Source organism: Rhineura floridana, chromosome 19 (genome assembly GCF_030035675.1).
Source record: "Rhineura floridana isolate rRhiFlo1 chromosome 19, rRhiFlo1.hap2, whole genome shotgun sequence".
NCBI classification, from domain to species: Eukaryota; Metazoa; Chordata; class Lepidosauria; order Squamata; family Rhineuridae; genus Rhineura; species Rhineura floridana.
Window position 1 is genome coordinate 4273746 of NC_084498.1, and position 26113 is coordinate 4299858.

Consider the following 26113-nt stretch of genomic DNA (forward strand, 5'->3'; position numbering starts at 1 on the left):
AGCATAGCCAGTGGCCAGGGATGCTGGGAGCTGCAGTCCAACAACGAAAGGAGCGCGCCAGATTTCCCAACCTTGCCCTAAGGTGCATCCCAGAATCCTTTGCAGCAAACACAGATGCCACACTTAAAGCTCCCAGCTTTCTCCTAGAGACAAACGCATGTGAGAAAAGTTGCACGATGGTAGTAAATTTCAGATGTGTTCCTGTACCCTATCCCTCCTCGGTGATCAATCTGGAATCCTCCTGGGCACCCACAGGACTTTCCCAAGGAACTTGGCAAAGGGAGAGGGGAGGGACTCAGCTGGAGTAGCCCTCAGCAGAAGTCACACCAGGCATGCCTACAGTACTCTCCTTGGGTTCATTACTGTGATGGAGAGAATTTCCCCTTTTTCCCACTGTGACACGCTGAGCAAAGCAATTACCTATTAACCCAGAAAACCAAACATCCCCAACGGCTGCAATTAATAGGAAACCACAGTTGTTGTAATTAAAAGCCTCCAAAGAGAGGCTGAGAAGGATTAGAGGGGAAAGAAAGTCACTTGCATCCTGGCAACGAGGCCTGCCATTAGGCAGAATGAGGCAAACACCTCAGGTGGCAGATGTGGAGGAGAGGGCAGCAGTGGCAGCTGTCCTGACTGTTCCTCCCAAGACCTCCAGCCATCACTTTTTTGGTAGGACAGAGCTGCCTATACCACACAGCTGGTCCTGAGCCCTCCAGTCATGAGGGTCATGAGGGTGGGGGGACCTGTGGCCCTTCAGATGTTGCTGAACTACAACTCCCCTCATCTCTGGCCATTGGCCATGCTTGCTGGGGCTAATGGGAACTGTAGTTCAGCAACATTTGGAGGGCCAAAGGTTCCCATGAGGGAGTGGGGACAGCCATCTTGTCCTTTGCCTCAGTCCTTTGAGCTGGCCCTGCCTGCCAGCCAGCCAGCCCTCAAATAAACATGGGTGGGGAGAGGGGTGCACAACTGAGGACTTCCCACACTTTGAGGGACTGGTGGGAAAATCTGTGCAATTATATATTTTATTCATTTTTGAGAAAAGGCTAACAGAAAAATGTTAAAAATATCTATTTCAGGTTTGAACATGTATGTGCAGTTAAGAAAATGAGATTAATATTCATGTATTTGAGGACAGCCTGTATGGTGCAAAACTATGGGGAGATATGATAGCACTCTTCAAGTACTTGATCAAGTGCCTGATACTGTTCCACCTGTCCCTTCTCTGGAGGGGATATATAAGCCGGCTGGCTGAGGGGGCTTGGGAGACCCATTGCCTGCTGTCCATCGCTTTTGGGCCCCTATTACATCAGCTACTACGGACTGCCGGTTGCTGAAGCCCCTCGGATGCTGCTGTGCTGTCTGAATGTATGAGTGGGTTGTATGAGTGAGTGTGTGATTGTGTGTATATGCCATGAGTTTTATTATTTATTTTATTTTTATTATGTGCCTGGGCGAGAGGACAGTGTTGTGGGAGGGAGGACCAAAGGGGGCCCCTATTAGTGTAGTGACGGGTAATGGGAGGTATGGCGCTGTGAGTAGGACATGCCAGTTAAGGGGAACTCGCCCCAGACAACTGGTGGCTGTGACGTGTTCCGGTCCTCCCCACACCCGCAGGATTGCTGGTAGTTCTATCAGCCAACCCTCGGATCTCCAGTTGCTACTTTTCAATGCCAGATCAGTAAATAATAAAACCTCCCTCGTCCATGACCTAATTGTGGATGAGGCGGCTGATCTGGCATGTATTACCGAGACCTGGGTAAGCGATCTGGGAGGTATTAATCTCTCCCAGTTGTGCCCACCTGGGTATTCGGTTCAGCATCTGGGTAGATCCGAGGGTCGGGGAGGGGGAATCGCTGTGGTCTATAGAAGTTCCATCCCTCTTGTTAGGCACCCTATCCAGGTGGCTAATGGTCTAGAGTGTCTACACATAACGTTGGGTCAGCGAGACAGACTGGGAATACTGTTGGTGTACCGTCCACCCTGCTGCCCAACAGCCTCCCTAACTGAGCTGACAGAGGTGGTCTCGGATCTATTGTTGCGTTCCCCCAAACTTTTGGTATTGGGGGATCTCAACATTCATGCTGAGGCCGCTTTATCTGGAGCAGCTCAGGACTTCATGACCTCCATGACAGCCATGGGGCTGTCTCAATTTGCTACTGGCCCTACGCATGTGTTGGGGCACACTCTGGACTTGATTTTTGCCTCTGGATTAGGGGATGGTGATCTGAGAGTGAGGAATTTTACATCTATTCCTTTGTCATGGTCAGATCACTGCCTATTAAGGTTTAGACTCACATTGTCTTCTCCCCTCTGCAAGGGTGGAGGACCAGTTAAGATGGTCCGTCCCCGGAGACTAATGAATCCTGAGGGTTTTCTGATGGCTCTAGGGAATTTTCCGGCTGATAGAATTGACGGTCCTGTCGAAACCCTGGCCACGCTGTGGAATACAGAAATGGCCCGGGCAGTTGACACGATCGCCCCGGTGCGCCCTCTCCGTTGCAGAGCTCAATTGGCTCCCTGGTTTACCCCGGAGCTAAGAGTGATGAAGCAAGAAAGGAGACGGCTTGAGTGCAAATGGAGGCGAACTCCCGACGGCTGTAATCATGCACTTGTGAGGGTCTCTACCAAACTCTATGTGAAGGCAGTGAGAGCAGCAAAGAAGCAATACTTTGCTGTCTCTATTCAGTCATCTCTTAACCGCCCAGCGGAACTTTATAAAGTTGTCCGGGGACTTTTACACTCTGGTCCCCAGGACGCAATAACACCATCAATTGCCCGCTGTAATGAGTTTGCGCGACACTTTCGTGATAAGATCATGAACATCCGCCGGGACCTTGACTCCATTATTGTAGCAGTTGATCCTAATGAGGTGTCCAGAGCACAGTCTTGTCCTGTTTTACTGGATGAGTTTCAGTTGGTACAGCTCGAGGATGTGGACAAGGTGCTCGGACAGGTGCGGGCGACCACTTCTGCTCTGGATCCTTGCCCCTCATGGCTAATAAAAGCTAGCAGGAATGGAACAGCCGGCTGGGCCAAGGAGGTGATTAATGCCTCTTTACGAGAGGGAGTGGTCCCACCCTGCCTGAAACAGGCGGTGGTGAGACCGCTCCTAAAAAAACCCTCCATGGACCCTGATAATTTGGACAACTATAGGCCGGTAGCAAATATTCCATTCCTGGGCAAGGTCCTAGAGCGTGTGGTCGCTCGCCAACTCCAGGCTCTCTTGGATGAAACTGATTATCTGGACCCATTTCAATCGGGCTTTCGGCCGGGGTTTGGTACAGAAACGGCCTTGGTCGCCCTGTATGATGACCTCTGTCGGGAGAAAGACAGATGGAGTGTAACTCTGTTAGTTCTCCTTGATCTCTCAGCGGCGTTTGATACCATCGACCATGGTATCCTTCTGGAGCGACTTACGGATTTAGGAGTGGGAGGCACTGCTTGGCGGTGGCTCTGCTCCTATCTCGGGAATCGTCTCCAGAAGGTGATGCTGGGGGAACATTACTCGAGTCCCTGGGTACTCCAATATGGGGTCCCGCAGGGTTCAGTTCTGTCCCCCATGCTTTTCAATATCTATATGAAGCCGCTGGGTGAGGTCATCAGGAGTTTTGGAGTGCGTTTCCAGCAATATGCTGATGATACGCAGCTCTACTACTCCTTTTCATCTTCGTCAGGTGAGGCTGTTGATGTACTAGACCGCTGCCTGGCCGCGATAATGGGCTGGATGAGAGCTAATAAACTGAAACTCAATCCTAACAAGACTGAGATGCTGTTGGTGGGAGGGCCCTCTGCCCAGATGGTTGACGTTCGACCTGCCCTAGATGGGGTTACACTCCCCCTAAAGGAGCAGGTACGTAGTTTGGGGGTCTTATTAGATCCTCTCCTGTCACTTGAGGCTCAGGTAGCCTCGGTGGCACGGAATGCATTCTACCAGCTTCGGCTGGTAGCCCAACTGCAACCCTATCTGGACAGGGAGAATCTCGCCTCAGTTATCCATGCTATGGTAACCTCTAGATTGGACTACTGTAATGCACTCTACGTGGGGCTACCTGTGAAGACGGTTCGGAAACTTCAGCTAGTGCAAAATGCTGCGGCCAGAGTTCTCACTGGGACAAAGAAATTTGACCATATAACACCTGTCCTGGCGCAGCTGCACTGGCTACCGATATGTTTCCGGGCCAGATTCAAAGTGTTGGTTCTTACCTATAAAGCCCTAAACGGCATCGGACCGCAATACCTGGTGGAACGCCTCTCTCGCTATGTACCTACCCGTTCACTACGCTCGACGTCGAAGGCCCTTCTCCGGGTCCCAACTCATAAAGAGGCCCGGAGATCAACAACTAGATCTAGGGCCTTCTCGGTGGTGGCCCCCGAACTATGGAATGCCCTCCCAGACGAGATACGCCTGGCGCCTTCTTTGTTATCTTTTCGGCGCCAGGTAAAAACCTACCTTTTCGCCCAGGCTTTTTAAACATTTTAAATTTAATTTTAAACCTAATATGGATTTTAATTTATAAACTCAATGGCAATTCTATTTTGGATTTTTATCATGTTTAATGTTTTTATAATTGTATTATATTTTTCACACTTGCTCATATTTTAATTGTGATTTTATTTGTTGTACACCGCCCTGAGAGCTTTCTGCTATAGGGCGGTCTAGAAATGTAATTAAATAAATAAATAAAATAAAAAATAAATTGAAAGGTTGTCGCACAGAGGAGGGCCAGGATTTCTTCTTGATCGTCCCAGAGTGCAGGACACGGAATAATGGGCTCAAGTTACAGGAAGCCAGATTTCGACTGAACACCAGGAAAAACTTCCTAACTGTCAGAGCGATACGACAATGGACCCAATGACCTAGGGAGGTGGTGGGCTCTCCAACACTGGAGGCCTTCAAGAGGCAGTTGGACAGCCACCTAACAGGGATACTTTAAGTTGGATTCCTGAATTGAGCAGAGAGTTGGACTAGATGGCCTTATAGGACCCTTTCCAACTCTACTATTCTATGACCACTGAGACTGGCTTCAGCCACAGGTGAGAAGAAATTGTGATCCATCCCTTTAACTTAAAATGGACAGCTGGGCTCCGTCAGCTATCTTGCTGCGGGCCAGTCAGGGAGGAAGTGGAGGGCCACTTCTGCATCACCAAGTAAGAGGTCATCACCCATATGCATAAAAGAAGCATATGCTAATTCATAGACTCATAGAATAGTGGTTGGAAGGGGTCCATAAGGCCATCCAGTCCAAACACCTGCTCAATGCAGGAATGCAGCTTAAAGCATCCCCGACAGGTGGCTGTCCAGCTGCCTCTTGAATGACTCCAGGGCTGAAGACCTACCGCCTCCTTAGGTCATTGGTTCCATTGTCGTACCGCTCTGACAGTTAGGATGTTTTTCCTGGTGTTCAGCCAAAATCTGGCTTTATATCCATAGATGCAGCTTGAGAAGTGCTATGATTGAAATGCTATATCCCATTGCAGTCTAGTGGGGACCAAGAATGTGACCAGGTGGCCTGCTCAGTCCGCTGTCCCATGTGCTAACTGGGGATGAGCCATATCAAGGCCCTTCCTGCTTGCCTTTCTTAGGGTTTTTTACCTTTAAATCAGACTTGGACTGGACGAAAAGGCTGATGAATTTTCATGAGGGATATCTTTTTTTTTTTTAATTGCAAACTGATGCAGAAATGATGGCAAACTGAAGTCTGGAAAAGACTGAGAGCCAGTGTGGTGCAGGGGTTAGAGTGTCTGACTGGGACCTGGAAGACCAGGGTTCAAATCCCTGCTTGGCCTTGAAACTCACTGGGTGATGGTGAGCCAGTCATTGTGCCGGAATTGTGTCCGATTTCCTAGTAGCAGTTTGGATATTCCTAATCATTTTGTAAAGACAATTTTATCACAAGGGCATCTGACTCCATTGCCCCTTAATGTTAGCCCTGTCTAGTACTGGGCCTATGACTACACCTTGAGAACATACCCTCTGCCAGATCTCATTGTCTTTGCCGACAAATATGACCCGTTCACCGTGACCAACACCGATTGCCTCTGCATAAATCCTGGATCTTTCCCAAGAAGTGGCTTTTCATTCAAAGTATTCTACCCCTCTAACAAAACAGTAGAGGACAGCAAACTCCAGGGTCTTTGACTCTCAGTCAAGAACAGCAAATCAAATATTCTGAGCTTAATACTATGGAAGCACTACTTCTAGGATCATGGATTTTTATTGTATGCTAGAACTAATACAGAACTTCTTGTAAATAAACTTTCAAATAATTAATAGAATAAGGTTGTTGTTGCATATGTGTATTCAGGCAGGCCTTTGGGGTGGGTTAGATTTTATCATTATCGCTTTTAGATTTTAATGTTATTGTATTGGTGTGTTATTTTGTTCATTTTGTACGTCGCCCAGAGTGGCTGGATGGCCAGCCAGATGAGCGACTAAGAAATCCAATAAATTAAATTAAATTAATTGTCTCACCTCTGCCCAACCTACCTCACAGCATTGTTGTAAGGATAAAATTGACCGTGGAAGAACCATGCTTGTACACCGCCTTGAGCTCCTTGGAAGGGTGATACACATTTCTCAGGCAATCGAGTCCATCCCATTTTTCCAAAGGCTCATTTTTGTCTTCTTATGTTTTTCCATAACCATGCAAATAAAAACAGCAATACACATCAGTGTGATTTCTTGGGGGGCAGGGGGGAGAGATGGAGTGCTCAGGTAGGTTTTGTATGCATGTTTGAAATTGCCAGGCAATTTAATTGGCTCTCTTAATTGCCACTTTCCAGCTTGCCTGCTGGGAGTTAATGTACAATGGAACAGGCTTCAGCATCAGAGGCTGCTCCTTTTTGACAAAAGGGAGAGATGTGAGACGTTGTCCCATCGTGTTCCCTGACAACCAGCCTCTTCAACACACAAGCTCTCTGAGCGAGGCTCTGGCCACTCTCCCTTGCAGACAAAGCATGGTGCAGTGCTGAATGTACTCTGTTTTCCCTTTGTGCAAATTCATTGACCTTTCTTCCCCAAAATGAAAATAAAATCGGTCACAAGCTGCTTGATCGTCAGCAGCAGAATTGGCACCACGATCTGGCAAAGGCGGGCAGCTCCCAGGGCCCCAGGAGTGGTTGAAGGGGCCCTCTAGGCTTGGCTGGTTTTGGTTTTAGCTGGCCTTGCCCCATTGCTTTGAAACAACAAGTAGAAATTACACAAGTGACCAGTTTTATTTTCCCAGCAGAATGCGATCACAGAAAAGAAGAACTTAATTTTCTGAATTTCAGACTCTAATAGATAGAGGAGCAAGGAACAAGTCAAGTCAAGGAAGTTGGCAAGTCCGAATCCTAACAAGCCAAACTTTGGGCAACACACAGCTTCTAAACTATCTTTCTCAACATACTTCCAAACCTTGGAAATAGATCAGCAGGATGGTGGATCAAGGATTGTTGACATGGGGAGGCGGGCACTGCAGGCCTCTTGTCTGGAGACAAGGTGTAGTTTCAAGCCTCTTTCCCAAGTTCTAGAAAAAAATTGGTACCAAATGTACCCATGGTAAAAAACAGACTCCCCCTCCCCTCCCCTCCCCCCAGGGCTGCTGTTGGGTGTTCCAGGGCCTCAGGAAGGGATGGGTGAGAGATTCAATTCAGTTTGCATTTCAAGCCAAATCAATCAAATGCACAATGTTCAAAACAATATGAGAACCGAAACACAAGTATCCTTTGAAATTTGCACATATCTGAATTTTGCAATGCAATTTGCCACCAACCAGTGTTTACAAAAATGCATGTACCTGGGGAAAGTGTGCATAAACATGAATATATGAGCGAAAATAACATAGAAAAATGCATTATATGACTGGAAATGGCTTGCAAAAATGTGTACGTTAGTCAAAACTGCGTACAAAAATATGTTTATTGGGAGAAGTTCACGCTAAAATGCTGGAGAATTTTCATGAGTATTTTTTTTTTTTAAAAAATCCACAAATTGCTGCAGAAATGTGAACAACCAAATATAAGATTGGAAAAATGAGAAGAGAACCAAAATGGCCAGATCTTTCCATCCCTAGCCTCAGGGGCATGGGCCAAGGTACAAATTTGCATAAACCTTTGCATCTGCTAATTGATACAATAGATTTCTCTGGGCAAATTAAGATGGCAGGTATTTGGGATCTCACCAACACTGTGCTTTGCAGCAAAGTTAGGTAAAAGAGAAACCAAGGTTTCAACAGCCACAATTGTGCCATGTTTAGAAATGACTTGGTGGATGGGACAGATGTGCGCCCCCCTTTTGCAACCTGGGCCCAAGGGCTTTGCTGCTGGCTAGCGTGGATAACTCTTTTGTGGAGTGCCCAATTTATCATCATCAACCACCCTCATTTGTGCAGTAATACCAACATGCATCTGCCACTTTACACGGTAATGGTACAAAGTTAATAGAAAAGTGCAGGAGGAGTGACTTGCTCTTGCACTCAGGTCCTGCTTGTGAGCTTGCCATCTGGTTGGCCACTGTGAGAATAGGGTGTTGGACTAGATGGGTCACTGGCCTGATCCAGCAGGCTCTTTTTATGCTCTTAAAAGGGGTAGGTCTCTGCCCTGAGGTGTTTGCAATCTTACATTTCAACAGGGGGAGGTGACAGAAAAAGACAAGGTAGGGGGGAGAGAGAATTCCAGAGATGCAGCTGTGTATGTCTGTTCTCATAAAGACAACTGAATGCACGATAGTGAGGGTTACAATGGCTGAACGCATCCCACCCCCAGCCCTCACCATGTGTTCCACAAAGCCATCACAGTCAATGTCTGATGTTTGTTACCCTCCTCCCCGCGCTGAAGATTTTGAGGATTATACATGGATTCACTTTGAAATTTCCTTCCTGTCCTCCAGATAATTGGAAGTGTCCGTTCCAGGTTAAACAGCCACATCAGAAAGGCGGGGAGGGGGACACAGAGAGGGGGAGAGCATTGCCATGGTAACCAAGGGATTTCAGTTTTGCCTCTGGTACTCACTGAGGCTCAGTGAAGGGATCAGAAGGGGGGATGCTTCTTTCAAACCATAAACAACTGAATGGAAGAATAGTAAAACAGTGTTGAAAGTTGAATGATTCTAGGTAAGTTTTTTAAAAGTAGGTATCTACTAGGTAGGTCATTTTACACACACTCTCTCTGTCTCTCATCTGCTGTTGCGCTGCAAGGCTTTGGTCAACAGCACAGCCAAATGAGCTTCTGCTTGGGGGACGTCCCCATTCCATCCATTTCTGATGTTCAGGTGCTGAGGGGGCGGCAGGAAGCTTAGGGCAACTCCAAGATTGCTCCACCCCCGCTGAGCTCAGCCAGCCCCTACCTGCCTTCCACTCTACCAGTCCCACGGGTCAGCTGTCAACAGTGAGTTATTTGAAGAAACCAAAGAATTATTTAGGGGCCCCCATACAAGCCTACTAGAGCACTACATCGCCTCTCCCTGGTAATATTTTCTGGCAGACAGTACAAAGGAAACTGCCTTTTTGGTGGTGGCACCCAACATATGGAAGAGTCCTCAGAAATGAGATGTGGCCACCCCTTCTGGCAAGCAGCAAATCCCTTCTTACTGTGGAGTCTTTGTTGCTGCTTTTAAATGTTAGCTTGGCTGCTGGGCCATTTTGCTTTTTATCATTGCTTCCGCTTATTTTATTAGTGGTGTTTTTATTGTCATTTTACTAGTATGTTGACTGATTGCCTGGGTTTCGTTAGCCACCTTGATGATTTAATTATTTCATTTAGGTTATTTTTATCCCACTCTTAAGCCAAAAGTTGGCTCCCAGCGCAGCTTACAAATAAAAATGATAAGTAGTCCCTGCCCCAAGACATACAATCCAAAAGACATGACACAAAAGGAAAAGGGTTTGAGAGGGAGGAGGACAAAAGCAAGCTCAGGGGCTAGTTCTTATTTCTTGTACAGTCCTTGTAATGACCAGCTGGAATGGAATTATTTGAAAAGCAAACAGTGCCCATCTCTCAGCACAGCTAATGGTGAGGCCCTGCAGTCCCAACCTCTTCACCTCTCGAACCCAACAGAATGATTGCTGTAGATGAAGTTGATGGAGTGGATATAGAAAGGCAGGGCACAAAGACTGGAAATAAAAGAAGTGGAGAGGGAAGTCACGCCGGTCCACATAGCCCATTTCCAGCGCTTGCTGTGCCCGAGATCGTGCACTGTGCCATCGACTCAAGAGGAGGATGCTCCAACTCCATCCTTGGGGGAAGAACTGCCAGGACCATCTTCAAGACCCTCATGACTGGAAGGCACAGGTTTGCAACCCTCGTCTTAACTCTCTCCCATAATACCCCTCTCTCCCTAGCCTCACAGGAGACAAAGGTGGGAAAATGAGGTAAGGGCCCTTGAACAGCCAGTCATCCCCTCTGGGGAGGCAGAGCTCACTGCACAACAGGTCCAGTCAACCTATATAAGTCTGCAAGAGGAAGTGTGTGCTTGCAGAGACAAGAAGTTTGCAAAGCTGTCTGAGGTTCAGCAGGTTCTCTGGGTGCTTTTGTTGACAATTTATTAGGAATTTCACCATTTTACAGTAACATCGTCTTGTCAGTTCACACACGATCCCTAAGCGTCTCTTGTAGTCATCTTTCCACTTGTTGTTCAATCACTTGTTCTTTCACATGCTGGTTGGATACGTAAAGGTTATGACATTTACCTTACAGCATCTTGCTCAGACCTCAGTAGAATTAAGGCAAATTGGAAGGGCAAGAATTGTTTTTGCATCTTGTCTTTCACTTGTGGCTTCGGGGTTACTCAGGCAAGAGGTCCAGATCTCCTAACAGCTTTATTATGCAACAGGGGTAGAGCTGTTTGGGGTCACAAGAGGTCATAGACCCCTTATTTTTTGGGAGCAGGGTCCCTATGTATGAGCCAATCAGCATGAAAGGGAATGTGTGTTAGCCACCGAGAAGAGTCTTCTTGCTTGGCTAACAACATGCACCCTTGTCCTTTCGTGCTGATTGGAGCCAATTGGAGTGAAAGGAGGTGAGTCAGTCACTGAGAAGACTCTTCTCAGCAGCTATCACATGCCTCCCCTTTCATGCTAATTGGCTCCTAGGGTGAGATTCATGCCAAAATACCTTGGTCTCCCAAATCCTAGTCCCATGCTTGGCTTCATTTCAGAATTCTTAAAATCAAAACATTTCTGGCAATGAAATGAGACAGCTTCCGCTCCCTGTTCCTTTTAGAAAAAAAATTCTTGCTTTTGTATGTGTCTCTGCTAATTTGGAGATGAGTGTTTGTCTCCCATCTTTTCTCCTGGGCCCCTTTTTAGAAGGCCAAGAAGAGAGAGGAGTGAATTTTTGCTTTGTGATTTGTTAATGTATTGTTATTGGATGTCGTAACTGCTGCTTTTTGTAAATTGTATTGTTTTTTATTGATGTATTTTTTATATTTGTTTCTTTTTTGTAAGCCGCCTTGAGGGCCTTTTGGCCAAAAGGCGGGATAGAAATAAACAACAACAATAATGTTCAGCCCCCAGAGAGAGAGACGGGGCAGGGGAGACTATGCACATAGCAGTTTTATTCTGCTTCTATAATTCCGTAACTACAGAAGAGACGGTGAATCCTGGGCATGTGGGTTGAGGGGACACGGTGTGGCTATCACGAAGGGACCCTGCACTTCTGAATTTGCCATTCCACGACGGTCTCAGGAGCTGCTGGCTGTAGAAGGCCCTGCATCCAACCATCCATGCCTGGTGTGCGGCAGGACTTCCAGCGCCGGAGGGATTACGCATTTGACAGAAGCACCTGCCTCGGCCTCTTCGCAGAGCACCGCTGGACTCCCCCTGTGAGCCTTGTTGAGCTGGAGTTAATGGAGCATGGCAACATTCGGGCAGGCCCCCGATTTCCCACCACTGCCATTATTGAAAAGATAATTACTGAAACATGAACAAAACAAGGCCCCAGTACCAGGAGGGGAAAGGATATTGTTTCCACAAGTTTAATTTTATCATTTCCCCCAAGTTAGAGTTTCTCAACCAGCCGCCCCCCCCCCATGAATCCAGAAATAGAAGGCATTCTCAAATAAGCTGCATTATTAGGAACAGTGGCAGATGCAAAAGGTTCATTTTCTGAAGCACTCTCTCTTTTCCCCTGAGAAATCCCTTTGGGAAGGGGTTTAAAAAATTCATGCAATATTTAACCAAATCTCTTCATTATCCATTGACAGTCATCATGGTATTATGCAAATCCAGAGGAGCCCGGAGGCTACAGGGAGATTTTGGCAGCTGCATCTGGGGCCAGGGAGGGACCAAATTAATGTAAGCAGGGGGAAAGGGAGCTGTGGGGTGAATGAAGCACAGGCAGAGAAATAACAAAAGGCAAGAAGCAAAGACTGGTACACAGGATCCCACACCTGAAAGATGGTGAGCAGCAGCTGGGGACCCAAATATGAAAGAGGTAGTCCTCAACCCTATTAGAAATCTGGCTTAAGAGCCTTTGGTTTCCTCCCTTGCTAATCTCAGAAGTTCCATACCTGGCCATAGTGACTCAATTACTCCCCACCTGTTCAAAGGTTATCCCAGCCATCATCATTTCCAGTGCGAGGCAATCTGTCACAAGCCTGAAATTTGCCAAAGGTGGTAAAGATTTAGCTTCCTATGAATCTGTTTTGTAAGAAGGCAAGTTCCTTGTCCTCATGGCTGCTAGGCCTCTCTCTCCTCTCCTCCAAGGCTTGTAAAACAAAATGTTATGCCCACTTGTTTAAATACACATACATGGATTCAGATTGCAGAACTGTGAGTTTTGCAAGTGGGTCCAGACTTTGCTGGCATTGATCGCACACAGCTCTGGCTAAAGCAAGTGTAGGGACCCTTTGGCACCCCAGAAGCTGCTGAACTACAGCTCCCATCAGCCCAAGCAAGCAAAAGCCAATGGCCAAGGATGATGACAGCTGTGGTTCAGCAACATCCAGAGGGCCGAAGGTTCCCCACATCTGGGCTATAGAGTTGCTGCTGCTACTTCCACAACCAAAAGTGCACCACGTGCTCCAGCTTGTTCTCATAAGGACAGTGTTGCACTCCCTTAAATATTTCTGCATTTCTTCCAGCTCCAATTTTTTTAAAAAAGATGAGGAAAACAGAACCTTACAAAGTGTTTCAGATCTTAGTTTTTCTTTCTGTCTTTTAACAAACAAGTTGCTAGCTTTCACAGCAGTGCCCGGAGAAGCGCAGAAAATGGAGGGATCTAAATTAAGACATGACGACACTGGAGAAACTCCCAGCTTTGAGCTGATGGATGCACAGTGCTATCTTAAGAAGACGGTTTCTAGACAAAATGGGCATCTTTCTTGGCTATGTTGGTTTTCCTTCAGCCCAGATGCTAGAAAAATATGTTTTATTCGTAATCCAAACCCAACGCATTTCAGCCTTGTATATTTAGGCTTTCACATCAGGGGCTGTAGGTAAAAAGGCAGGGACAAATAACACTCAATAAACATACGTTATGCACGTTATATGTTTATTGAGTGTTATTTGTCCCTGCCTTTTTACCTACAGCCCCTGATGAAAGCCTAAATATACAAGGCTGAAACGCGTTGGGTTTGGATTACGAATAAAACATATTTTTCTAGCATCTTGGTTTCTCCCCCTCACATTCCGGTTTTAGATGCTAGCCGCTTTCCTTCATTGCTTTCCTTCAGCCCAGCCTTTCAAACCACCTTCAAAATCTCACAAGTAAATTTAAAAACTCCACACCAGCCAGGCCAGAACTGGTCCAAATATTTGGCACATGGACAAGTGTCTTGCTGTAGATGCCTCATACCAGCCAAACTAGAAGAAAAAAGGAAGGGCCACAGCTCTGTAGACTTGCACCAACATTTTTCTGTCAATGTTTTCTTGCTGTTGTGCTCATTTTGTTCTATACTGTCAGGGAGTGAGAGATAAATCTGCCTCTTTCAGTAAGGCGGCATATGAGAAGGTTGCCAAGTTCCTAATGCAATTGCTAGATGGAAGATGGGGTCCTCGTGCCAGATGGGCTGGTTCTCTTTTCTGAAGGGCATTAACACTGGCAAACAACAGCTAGAGCTATGTAAACATCAGCTTTAACTATATATATTATGTATGTTTCTCTCTTTCCTGCAGCAGAACAAGCTAAACAAATTGCACAAAAAGATGCAGATCTGATATATCTGCATCTTTTTGCACAATTTGTTTAGCTTATTCTGCTGTTGCAGCAAAGAAACAGCTCTACTTAGTGCCCCATTCTTGAGCAACTGGGAAGACCTGTTCAATCTCATGCACTGCTGAGGTATTTTCTTAGCCACAAGAGCTAGAAACGTGCTCTTTTCCTTTAGAAAGGTAGTGGATATCCTTATTCTGCACGGAGATATCCAATTCTGCACAGGTATCTCCAACGTGCTAAACTGAAGCAGCCCTGACTGTAGCTAGGCTCTCAGCTTTTGCCCCTAGGGACCCGACTGTTTGAGGGATTGTTTCCATTCAAAACAAAAATATCACCCCATACCAAAAGTTAAAGGCTAGGAGCCACCAAGTTGCCCTCATCCGACTTTCTTTGGCCAAAGCTTCTACGTTAGTCAAAGATCAGAAAGAAGGGAAGGTTTATTCTTTTAAATAAATGCTACATTTTATATTCCAACGAGTTTAAAAGATTCTAGTCTTTATGACTGAAATCCTGGCACGGAGGCTAGGAGATATCCTTCCTGACCTCTCCTCAATGTATCATCTCCTCTCCCTGTCTTTCTCTCTCTCACACACACACCCCTCATGCACAACTCCTTCCCTCCACTTTACTATTTTCATGTCAGCCCAAATACACCAAATTCTCCGTTAAGAGGAAGGTTTGCAGCTAGGAGAAATATTCCTGTTTAAGAATTCATGCAAATGTACAAGCATTGCATAATTTATACCAACTGCATTATCTGGACCTCCAGTTGGGAGTTTTAACATAGAATTCTCTCTCACACACACACCCGTTGCAGTTACTCTGCATTAGCATCCAGGCTAACCCAGCTTTATGAAAGCATTCAGGAAACAGGTATAAGAAAATTGATTTTTTTTTAATTCCTATATTTTTTAAGTTCTGATGTTTTACAAATAATGCTTTTACTCTGACAAAAAGCCTTGGAGCAATTAAAAAAAAATCACAGCACAGCCAGCAATGCAGCCAGACTCAACACCGATAAATACAGGCTGGAAACAGACAAACAATCACTACGTTTTCTATGCATGATCTTTTTCTCTTTTTTTGCCTTTTAATGTCACATGTTGACAACTGCAAAATGGTCTACAGAATACATGGGCAAAAGGCAGCAGGCTAGTGCTTTGAAACACTGTGGGGCAACGCTACCAATCCCTTACGCTGGCGTGAGCCCTCTGACGGGGATTTGCCATCACAAGCAGTTGCAAGTTGTGCCCCCTCTAAATGGTGGACAGAACAGCACACCTGGAACATGATTCATGTAAAATCAGTGACATACGTATTCCTTTTAAAGGAGGGTTGAGTTTTTTTTCTTTTTTCCCTCAATAAAATTACATTTCATTTAATACTCTGGTACAATACTTCATACATTGCTGGAAAAGGGGTAGGAGGAAAAGGAAGGGGAAAGCTATTTCAACCTAGGTGGATATTACACAGATCTCCCCTCATTGAGCCATTTAGCACTGTTTTTAAGAAGTCACAAGGATGTTCATAAATTAAAAAGAAAAAGAAAGAAAGCAGGCAATAAGGATTAAAATGTGGAGAAAGAAGAACAAAGTAATACCAACATTTATGATATAAACCTCCATCATAATATCTGGGGCTGATAAACATTTGAGATTGCTCAGTGCTAAGCATCAGGTTTCTAGCCATCATGTTTTCCATTGCAGCTACTTATCAGTTCATTTGTATATATTTTCCCCCAGATCTTTAACTTCAGAAGCGATCAATTTTCACTAGAGGATAACAAAGTTAACGGTCATCTTTGCACACAAAATTTCAGACGTGGGGGAGGGAATAAAAGATTTGGTCAAGATTGATAGGAGGTGTTGGGCTTTTTTAAAAGGGTTAAAAAAATGGAAGTATGTATCACTGAACATTCAGTAAATAAATGATGGCACACCAGCAAGAGTCATCCCCACCGGCCAGTGTTTCCCAAACCTCTGGTAACTGAGGTAATATTTTCCACCTAAATTAAAAAATTGGAAACATTCTTCACCCATAAACCCCAAAGGCTTTAGTGTGCATGCATAAGAATAAGCATGGCCTGCGCTTAAAGGAATGCCATCTACCACCACATGTCCCCCTGTACAACGCACTGATCTGGGGGTGCCTTCTAATTGGCAGATATGGCAGAGAGCCTCCTCCAAGCATGGGTAACTTTTTGCCTCCCTCCCTGCCTTGGGAGCGACTGACTGACCCAATCATCCCTGCTGCAGACATAGCAGATCTATCTAGCCTCCCATGGGCAACTCTAGCTGCTACCTCTCAGTTCTCAGAGTCTGGGAATCACCGCCCCAGGAGGGGTCATCACATTTTATTTGCATACATGGTCAAGGTCAGAAAAACTGACCACGCAGAGTTGCAAGCACTCTCCCTAGAATGGAAAGAAACGAGATGTTCGCTTGACCAGGCACATACAGTTTTTCCGGTTGTTGGAGAAACAGCCATAATATTCCACATGTCCGATTTTGAAACTTTCCATTCAGAAAAAGAAACAAGCAGACTTCCCAAAAGTCAAGACAATTCCAGAACTGAAGGATGTCCTCCTGACCCAAACCGATAAGTAAAGCCTTCTCCAACATTGGAAAATAAGTCACTGGATCCCTTTAAGCCTTTGGTTGTTCCAACAATTACTTTAGGAAGGATTGTTTAAACATTCAACAACTGTGTCAATTTACCACCCACCCACCCACCGTCCATTTGCAAGTTCACAATTCCATCTCATGCACGGCCACAAAATTCATCCAAGACTTTGAAGACACACTATCGATACACACTGGTGTATTGCTGGGCACAGTCATTGGGAGCAAGAAGGGCAGTCTCATCCCGCTACGGACGTTCTTTGCAGTGTGACTTGTGCAGAAAGACACTCACAGTGAGATTCTACATTTTAAAGGTAGCTTTTTTTAAAAAAAGAAAGAAAACAGAACACCATGGAACAGATCTCACTTTGGTTTTCAGCAAGAGCCATTGATCTTATTCAAGTTCTTGTCCTGGCACAATCTTCTTGAAGAGTTCTTTTTTTCAAGTTTCAAAAACAACATTCTGTATCACATGCTCTGAGAAAAAATTCACACATTCAACACATCACATTTCCACTCAACATGAAGGTGACTGAAGCTTTACAAGAGGCAGTCACAAGAATCACACAATGGGCCTTTTTTTTTTTAACTGGATCATTCAGACTTGGGGGCAGGGCGGGGGGGGAGAGAGAGAGAGCGCAGCTTGCATGTATGGATGCTCTTCTGTTTAAAAAGCAGTCTGCACATAAAAGACTAGCATCACCGTTCATTACAGGCTCAATACTTAAGGTGGGATTTTGTTCTATTAAAATTCTCATTTGGTAAGCTTTTTAAAAATAATAGTATTGTTCAGATTTTGACTCTTCCAGGGCCTGTTTCTCTCTCTCTCTCAAACACTTGCAGGCACAAAAATGTGAGGGGCCATTTGGGGGCAATGCTGATGGCTTTATCAGCACTCCTACCAGCTGTTGGCAGATGTTCTTCTTTTTTAAACTCAGCATCGTTCCAGGGGTCTTCTGGATAAGATAAAAAGTAGCCAGCTACCAGGAGTGGCGCTGATGATTCTGTGTTCTTCAGCCACCGCCATCCAAAAACTGACAGGGTTTCAGCCCCTCAAATCTGAGATCAAAGTTCTCAGATGAAAACTTTGCACTTGTCTCTTCCCGTACCATAAATACACTGTGTTAGAAAGCTACCCAGCAACAACACCCAGGATACTCATTAAAAGATACACAACTTCTTCATATGCTTTCACCCATTCCTGTTGCGTATTAGCAGTTTAGAAGAAACATAGGACTGTTGGTGCAGATTGAAGTGGCCTTGCAGACGCTTCCACGCGGAGCTTGTCTGCAGGGATTATAGGGAGGAACTGAACTCTTCAAGAAACATGGGGCAGCTGCCAAAAGTGGGTCCTCCAGGTCTAGCTCTCCCCAAACTTAACTGTGCCCTGATGTCACAACATTCCCTGCCAGTAATGGCCAATTATTTGTGATCTGGGGCAAGGGGAGAGGGAACAAAGTGCACAGTGAAACTAAACACTGTGACAGCAGGACATGGGTCACGTTTTACTCCACTGGGGGGGGAGAACACAAAATGGGACGCCCACTTTTGGCTGCTGCCCCATGTTTACTGTAAGGCACGATCCTGCCTTTAGCTTGTTTAAGGGGGATTCAGCTACTGAAAACATAAATGCGGAAAAACAGGCCATTTGTGGCATTGAAGCTCAGGGGCGGGGGTGAGAACACACATTTCCATCAAGCCGTGGGGGATTTCCTATCGGGGGTGGGTGGGATTGCTCTTTCCTCGTCCACTGATGAGATAGCAGCGTGTTACTTGCACAAGATTGCCCCTGACAAAGGCTTTTTTGATACCCGAAATGTGTCGGGCTGTAATAAACAATTACAGCTTTCATTTTCAGCTGGTTGCTGGCTCAGCACTTTGGGGGCCTCCCCCTCTTTGTCTGTGGTGCATTTGGGGTGCCTCCCTCTTCACTCTCCTGCTCTGTTGTTTTCTTTCCTCGTGCAACCATCACACATCCAAGACATGGGCAGAGCACGCTGATGGGGCACAGAAGGTGGTCCGCCCACCAGAACCAGAATTCTTCACTCATCCCAACATCATCTGCTTGTAATGACAGATGCCTCCATCTGTCCAATGTTGCCTCAAATGGGGGGGGGAGCACTCTGCGAGCCCTAATCTCTCGGCCACTACCAACACAAAGCTATTAAGGAAGACCTTTGCTATGCTGTGAAGCTTGAGGAGAAGGGAGAAAGGGTAATAGCAGTAACATCCTGTGGGCTCACTGACCTTTTGCACAGCACCACAGGCTTTGGCATAAGACACAAGACTTCAGGCAAAGCTGGTTACAGGAGTTCCCAAGGTTGAAAACAGAAGGTATGACAAGAAAAAAAAATTTTAAAGACAGCAGCAGCAGTAAACTCGGAAGATTTCCCTTCCTCCTGGTCTTTCATTCAGTCAAGCTAAACATGAAACAAGCAGGGCTGTGAGTATGCTGTGATTCTGAACAATCTGGTATGGGAGCAGGATTCCATTTCCTGAGAATCTCTCTTTTAAAACAAAACAGACAGGTTTCTAGTCCTCATGGCTGTGAAGGTACACTTGCAAGTGTGCAGGCAACACAAGCTGAGATCTCAGAAGCCTCTGACAGCCCTTTGCCCTCTCCATAATTAGTAACGCCAGCATAAATTACAGAAAAATATTAAAAACTACAGAATCAATAATTAAAAGCAAAAGAAATTATGCAAGATCACCTCGCTTGCATGATTTAGACAGCAGTTTTTTCGGGGAAATTTTTTTTAAATCCCTATTTTATTTAAGCATGGCGTACACACAGCCCAGGAAACAACAGGCTGATTTTTAATGGCACTGCCTTAAAATCAGGTTTCCAGCTGAGAGAGTCCACTAACCTAAACTCCCAGCTTCCATAGCAAGCAGCAACCGAAGGAGTTCTCTCATCCATGTGGATTCAAAGGAAACAGCAGCCCTTTGAGAACACATCTTATATCACCACCAACCACAGGCCTCCTGGAAAAGCCTCCCCACCTCACTCCGCTGCCCAGATTCTGCCACAAGGCTTGCCCTATCCCACAAGTGGCTGGTCAAGGAAGGCTGAGATTCCACTTACCAGGACAGCTTAATGTTTGTGCCGCAGCAAAGGGTTAGCAAGTTAGCAAAACTTAACGGCACTCCTCTGACATGGTCTGCTCAGGGAGCAAAGGAAAACAGCTGGAGACAGCTAGCTTTGGCAGGGGTGGAGAGAGAAGGCACTTAGAAAGAAAGGCAGAACGTTAATTGCAGAACACCTAGCTTAATGGAACAAGCTGCTGAGAAGGTTTTGGAGCCCAGTCGTTCCTCTGCCTTTCTAAGGCGACTCGAGGTTGGAACGCCCTTCCGCAGCCCGTGCAACACTCAAAAGAATGCAACTGCCACAAAAACCTGACCACTTGCCCTTTTAAAGAGAAAAGCGCAAAGGGTGCAAGAAGAGTCCTGCTGGACTGCGCCAGAGGGCCATTTAGTCCAATGTCTTGTTTTAACACAGCAACTGGCTGAACGCTCCTGGGATGCTCACTGGCAGGGCAGAAAAGGAGGAGGCAGCTAAGTATAAGCCTAGGATAAATGGACAGGGGGGTGGGGTTACTTACTCCAGGACGCCACTAACTTGGACTGCCAAGTGATGTCACCACATGAGAGTATAGCTACCACTCCACCCCATCAAGAGAACACACCAGAAATCAGCAACAACCATCCAACAGCAGGCTCTAGGAAACAAACCGGTTTTATCTGGTGCAAAATACGCATCACTGGAAGTTCCAGAGAAGCAACTTCATTTCCAAGAAAGACCGACCTCAGGAGGACTAGATCCTTGAACAAATAACCAATTAACACACCCTGTTCAAGCGATGGTCACTGACTCCTCCCTGAAAGCAGGCCCCAGAGAAAGGGGGCAAGAGAAGAACACATTTCTAATTCGCATAACTGATCCCCTCCCCCGCCCAACAACAAAATTAGCTTTTCACCTGACCTACTACTATGATGCTTCTTTTTAAAGGGTAAAAAATGGAATTTTTAAAAAGTCTAATTTGAAACAGCTTTAAAAACCACAAAATCTAAAAGAGAGAAAAACTTTCAAGTACAACAGAGTATTGGTCTGCACTGGAGGCAAAAGAACCGTGTGTTCAAGAATGGAAACAAAAAAATAAAATCAGCGATTGTAGAAATCAGACATGTTGAGAAAAAGCATTAGGAGTTTCTTTGAAAGATGGTCTTAAGTTCTGCTTATTACTGAAGGGTTAAAACACCATAAATAAAAGAGGCTCTATGCAGCTGTCAACGTCCACTCTTCTTGGGACTCTTCTCAAGTCAATTCATTTCACTTTCTTATAAAAAAAAATTGGTAATTTCGGTTCTATAAAAAGAAAGAAAGAGAAAGAGCCTTTAAATATATGCTCAGGATTGTCTACATTCTGCAATTCAATGCAGACACACGGACACAGAGATAATTATCAGAGCAAAATTTAGCATCTGAGGAGAACAGCTTTCATTTAAGCCTGTAGTCCTTTGGACTATGAAGTCGGGTTCTTAATGTATGCAGCTAACCACACAATCTTAAGAGCTGGAAGGGATCTTGCAGCTCATCTAGCCCACCCACCCAGGCTCAGTGCCAGATCCGCATGGTGCAGCCAGATAAAAATCCGGCTCCCAGAGCCAGAAAAGTTGCCCACCCCTGTTTGAGAGAGAGAGAGGGAGAGCGAGAGCAAGGAGCACAAGGAAGGAGAACAAACAGGGGTGTCATCTCTGATGACAAGCAGAGAGAGAGAAGGAGAAGGATCTAAGCAGAGGAAAAGTAAACCCAGCAAGATTAAAAACTAGAAGTCCCAGGGTTGAACCTTGAGAACCAGCATCGTGAAGCGTGGACAGAGTACTAGACTGCAGCTGGAGAGACCCAGGTTCAGACCCCAACTCAGCAACAAAGCTTGCTGGGTGACCTTGGGCCAGTTACTCTTTCTCCCCCTAACCCGCCCCACAAGGTTGTTGCGAGGATAAAATGCAGGGGAGGGTCATATTATACTGCCCTGAGATCCTTGGACAAAGGAGCATGATAAAAAGTCTGCTGGGCTAGCAAGTCTCGTGCCTTTCCATAAAACACAGTGGGTGCTAGAACAGCGTGGGGTGGGGACTCCAACTCCCATCTGCCCCAGCCAGGATGCCCAATGGTCAGGGATGATGGCAGTTGCAGTCCAGCCACATCTGGATGGTCACAGGTTCCCCATTCCTGTGCTACAATCACATAAGAAGAATCTGCTTTATCCTAAGTCAGATCAATGCCCCGCCTCACTAAGGACTAGCAACATGTCTTAAGGGTGTCCCAGCTGGTGGTCATTCCTAGCCCTGCTACTAGATTATTTCACTGGAGTAGGGGAGAAGGAAACCCAGATCTGCAAGGATATACTTCACTGCCAATGTACATGCACACCCATTAACATACAGTCTTCTGCTAAGCCCCACCACAACCTGAGTCAGACTTGCCTTCCTCACAAGGAACTCTGCTTGCATCATCTCATCTGAAGCTTTTCTGCTGCTGCATCAGACCAACATTCTCATAGACTCTCATGGCATTGTCTTCTCTCATCCTGGAGAGGTAAGCAAAGGATTTTTTAAGCCCATTGAAAACTCGAGGGGTGGTGGTTCCAGTTTGTGTTGTTTTCATTTGCTTACTGCTGCAAAGCAGCATCACTCAGAACAGCCTTCACCAACCTGGTGCCCTCTAGATGTTTTAAGACTGCAACTCCCATTAGGTGTGCTGCCTGGCTCTGATGAGAGTTGTAGTCCAAAACATCTGGAAGGCACCAGGGTTGGTGAAGGATGGCTCAGAAGGAATGTGCTTTATATCTCCGAAAGCGAGAAAAGCAAAATAAAAGCTTAATGAAAAAAACTACCAACTTTGCATTTAAAAAAAAAAAAAAGGCCTTGAAGACAGTACATATTTCTGTGGCAAGACCAGTTTCTCCCAAACTTTACAAGGGTGAGGCAGGGGGGTACTTCTCTGCCCCCCCATATTTATTTATTACATTTCTACCCCGCCTTTCTTTTTTTTCATGATAGAAACCCAAGGCAGCTTACATATGGTTCCCAGGCGGTCTCCCACGCAGGCACTGATCAGACCTGACCCTGCTTAGCTCCAGCAGGGTGCTGGCCTCATGTGCCTTCAGACCATCGCCTGGGAATATTAAAGGTTCAGAAGGTTTCCTTTTCTTAGAGTGTAAGAGTACTCCTGTCAAATCTTTCTGTGGACAGACTGCACAGAGCCCCGACATCTGGACCACTAGATGACAAGGAAAGGCCAATGGTATGCAAGAACAGGCATGATTCAACGGAGACCATCTTCCATTTTTCTGCTTGAAGCGCTATTCTGGGCATCCTTCCTCACTGGAGAAAGGGCAGCCCGGAGCAGTGAATCACACCGAGATGTAAGAAGAAGCACTCCTCTGGAAGCAAGTCATCCAGTTGCATCTCTGCAACAGCGGGGATCGAATGATCAAAACATGCAGAGATGTGGCAAAAGTGCCTGCCGTGGCAGAGGCTGATGGGAAGGAGAAAAGCCCAGAGCTGTGGTCATACAGAGAGACAGCCAGGTACCTCCGCTTCATCCTCTGTGAATGTTTGCTATGGGTGAATGATTTAATTCTTACGGTCAGTTCTTATGGCTGCACGGCTCAAGAATTCCTAAGTCAGGCCACTCAGCCATTCTGTGCCCTGCATCGTCTCTCTGTCCTCTTGCAACCCCCCTTTGCTTTTGGCCTCTGCTTCCGCTCGCAGGGCATAAGTAGCCATACAACAAGAGTATTAAGCATTAGGATCCTGAACAGTTGGCCAAGAAGCACATCCTTAAAATAAGAGCCAGGGGGAGGGGAGTAGAGAGAAGATCTTGGGCACTTCACGTTACTTACTCAGGACAAGTTGGAGTCGGAGTACACGGCGGAAGAGGGCTCTGGTCTCCGCTGGCCTGATCTGCTAAGGAATATTTAATGTTTGTGTACTCGTGTCCTTTTCTCTTACTCTTCTGGAAAAGAGAGAGCACAAGAGGGTGGGAGGGAATCACTTTCTAGTTTGCAGAACGCCTTTTTGGCTTGAGTTACTTGATTAAAGACAACAAGGCCCAGCAGCAGCACCCCAGCCTCCACCAAAGAGGACAGCATTAAAAATAAGGTGACAACAGTTATTAGCTCTATATATGTAGAATGTGTCCAGAGAGTATCTCTGGAAACAGTGGCACCACATGGCCTGAACCTGGAGGGCAGTACCACCACTACTTGGCTTCTGCAAATGAAGCCCCTCTGAGCATTCCATCCTCAAAGCTCTATAACTGCCACCTTGGTAACAGCATTTGTATGTTGGCAGCTGATGAAGGCGGAAGCTGAAACGTTTTGTTAATACAATAAAAACCTCTGTTTTGTTAATCACAATTGCATTCATATATTTTTAGGTGATTAATGGAATCCTTATAGGGATCCAGAACAAGCTTGAGTGAAGTTCTGTTTGTTGCTTTCAAAACTGTCTATATATATATATATATATATATATATATATATACACATACACACACACACACGTGTATATATGGGGCTGACAGCGAAGGGGCAGAATCCACCCTTTGTCCTCTAGCGGATCACTTGCTTCCTACGCTGGATGCACAGCAAGTGTGTTCCCCCTCCTCCTATGCCAACATGGGAAACAGACAGGCTGCTGGAGGGAAGACAGAGAGCCCCATTCCTCTTGCCTCGCAGCCCACTCCTTGCCTCCTATGGGGATCAGGTGAGTTTTTAACAAGAAGGCTGGGCAAGGATCCCAAGGGGTGTGATCAACATATATGCCAAGTAAGGATGTACTGCACCCTTTACCCTCCACATACACATACTAGGGATCCCCACAACACATGGGCCCTCCCTACACACTAAGCACTATCGTAACAGTGAGCATTCCACTAGTTGCTTCCTTGACAAGAGCCCTCTCGTAGCAACCAGGTCTTCGGAGGCACAAGTCATGCAACCAGGCAGAGAGGCTGAAATGGTGCAAGCACCATTTCACCCATTTCGATGGAAACGTCCAGTAGTAAAAAGGAGTACATCTTACCCAGGGGTGGGGAACATCTGTGGCCCTCCAGATATTGTTGGGCTTCAGCTTCCCCCCAGCCCCAGGCAGCGTGGCCACAGATGACGGGAGATGCAGTCCAGGAACATCTAGAAGGCACCACCACTGGGTACCCATGCTACAGGCACAAGCCCTAAGATCACCAGGAGGAAATGATGCTCTGTGTACGTTGTTCCCTGCCAAGCAGGGTCCCTGAATGGTCTCTCTGGGGTCCCAGGCAGTCCACCACCACCTGCTCTCCCCCCACACTTTCACCAAGGTAAAGCATTTTTTTGTTTGGGGAAGCAGGGCAGACTGGCAGAGAGGGCAAGGGGGCAGCAGAGAAGGGGTGCAAACCCCAAATTAAATCAGGCACTACTCAAAAGCTACCTGTGCCCAACTTGAACTGGGCCCACTCTATTCAATTATTGATCATCATCATCATCCGACTTGTTAATTGCCCCTTGCAAAAAGTGTCTAAAGAATTTCAAGCGCATGCGCGCACGCACGCACACACACACTATCCCTGTTTCAAATGTTCATCCCTATCCTTAGGTTGGGCTCTGGCCAGTATTACCACCTGCATGCTTTTTAACACAGCTGGAAATAGGCAAGATAGCTTCCTCTTCTTTTTAAGGCAATTCACCTTAATTTAAGCCATGGATGGCTGACAAAAAGGGTACTGAAATAACCTGCAGTCTTGTAATTTGGAGGGGCAAACTTGTTAGTAAATCTGCTTTCTTACCAAGACTCTTTTGCATTGTAGTACCACGTGCTTTGGAATGTATTCAGCTTAGTCCTACTCAGAGCAGACCCACTGAAATGAATGAAACTAGGTTAACCATGACTATTCACTTCAATGGGTCTACTCTGAGTAGGGCTAGCATTGAATACCACCCTTCCAGCTCAATATTTATATATTTAATTTATATCCCACTCCTCCTCCTAAAAGGAGCCTAGGGTGGCAAAAAAACCACTAAAAACACTCTAAAACATCTTAAAAACACTTTAAAATATATTAAAGTAAAACATTGTTAAAAGCATTTTTACAAAAGCTTTAAAAGCATCTTAAAAACCAATCCCAACATAGATGCAGACTGGGATGAGGTCTCTACTTAAAAGGCTTGTTGGAAGAGGAAGGTCTTCAACAGAAGGTCTTCAATAGCAACATGCTCTAGCCCAGCCAACCTGGCCCGGCCACTCGGAGGCCAAAGGGGCCCCACTGCTTCAAAGCCCGACTCGCAGTTGATGGGGAATTTTATATATAC

At 45.9% G+C, this 26113-nt stretch overlaps 1 protein-coding gene across 1 annotated transcript in view; it reads right to left on the reverse strand.

Moving 5' to 3' along the window:
- Positions 1-15012: 15012 nt before the first annotated feature.
- The window catches only part of PTPN11 (protein tyrosine phosphatase non-receptor type 11), a 42145-nt gene continuing 31044 nt past the window's right edge, over positions 15013-26113 (reverse strand). Inside the window, exons 14-16 of the mRNA XM_061602540.1 lie at positions 23666-23778; positions 22245-22348; positions 15013-21123 (exon numbers count right to left, since the gene is read on the reverse strand). Coding sequence (XP_061458524.1) covers positions 22276-22348; positions 23666-23778 — 186 coding nt within the window. The 3' untranslated portion in view covers positions 15013-21123; positions 22245-22275. The remainder of the gene's footprint in view (positions 21124-22244; positions 22349-23665; positions 23779-26113) is intronic.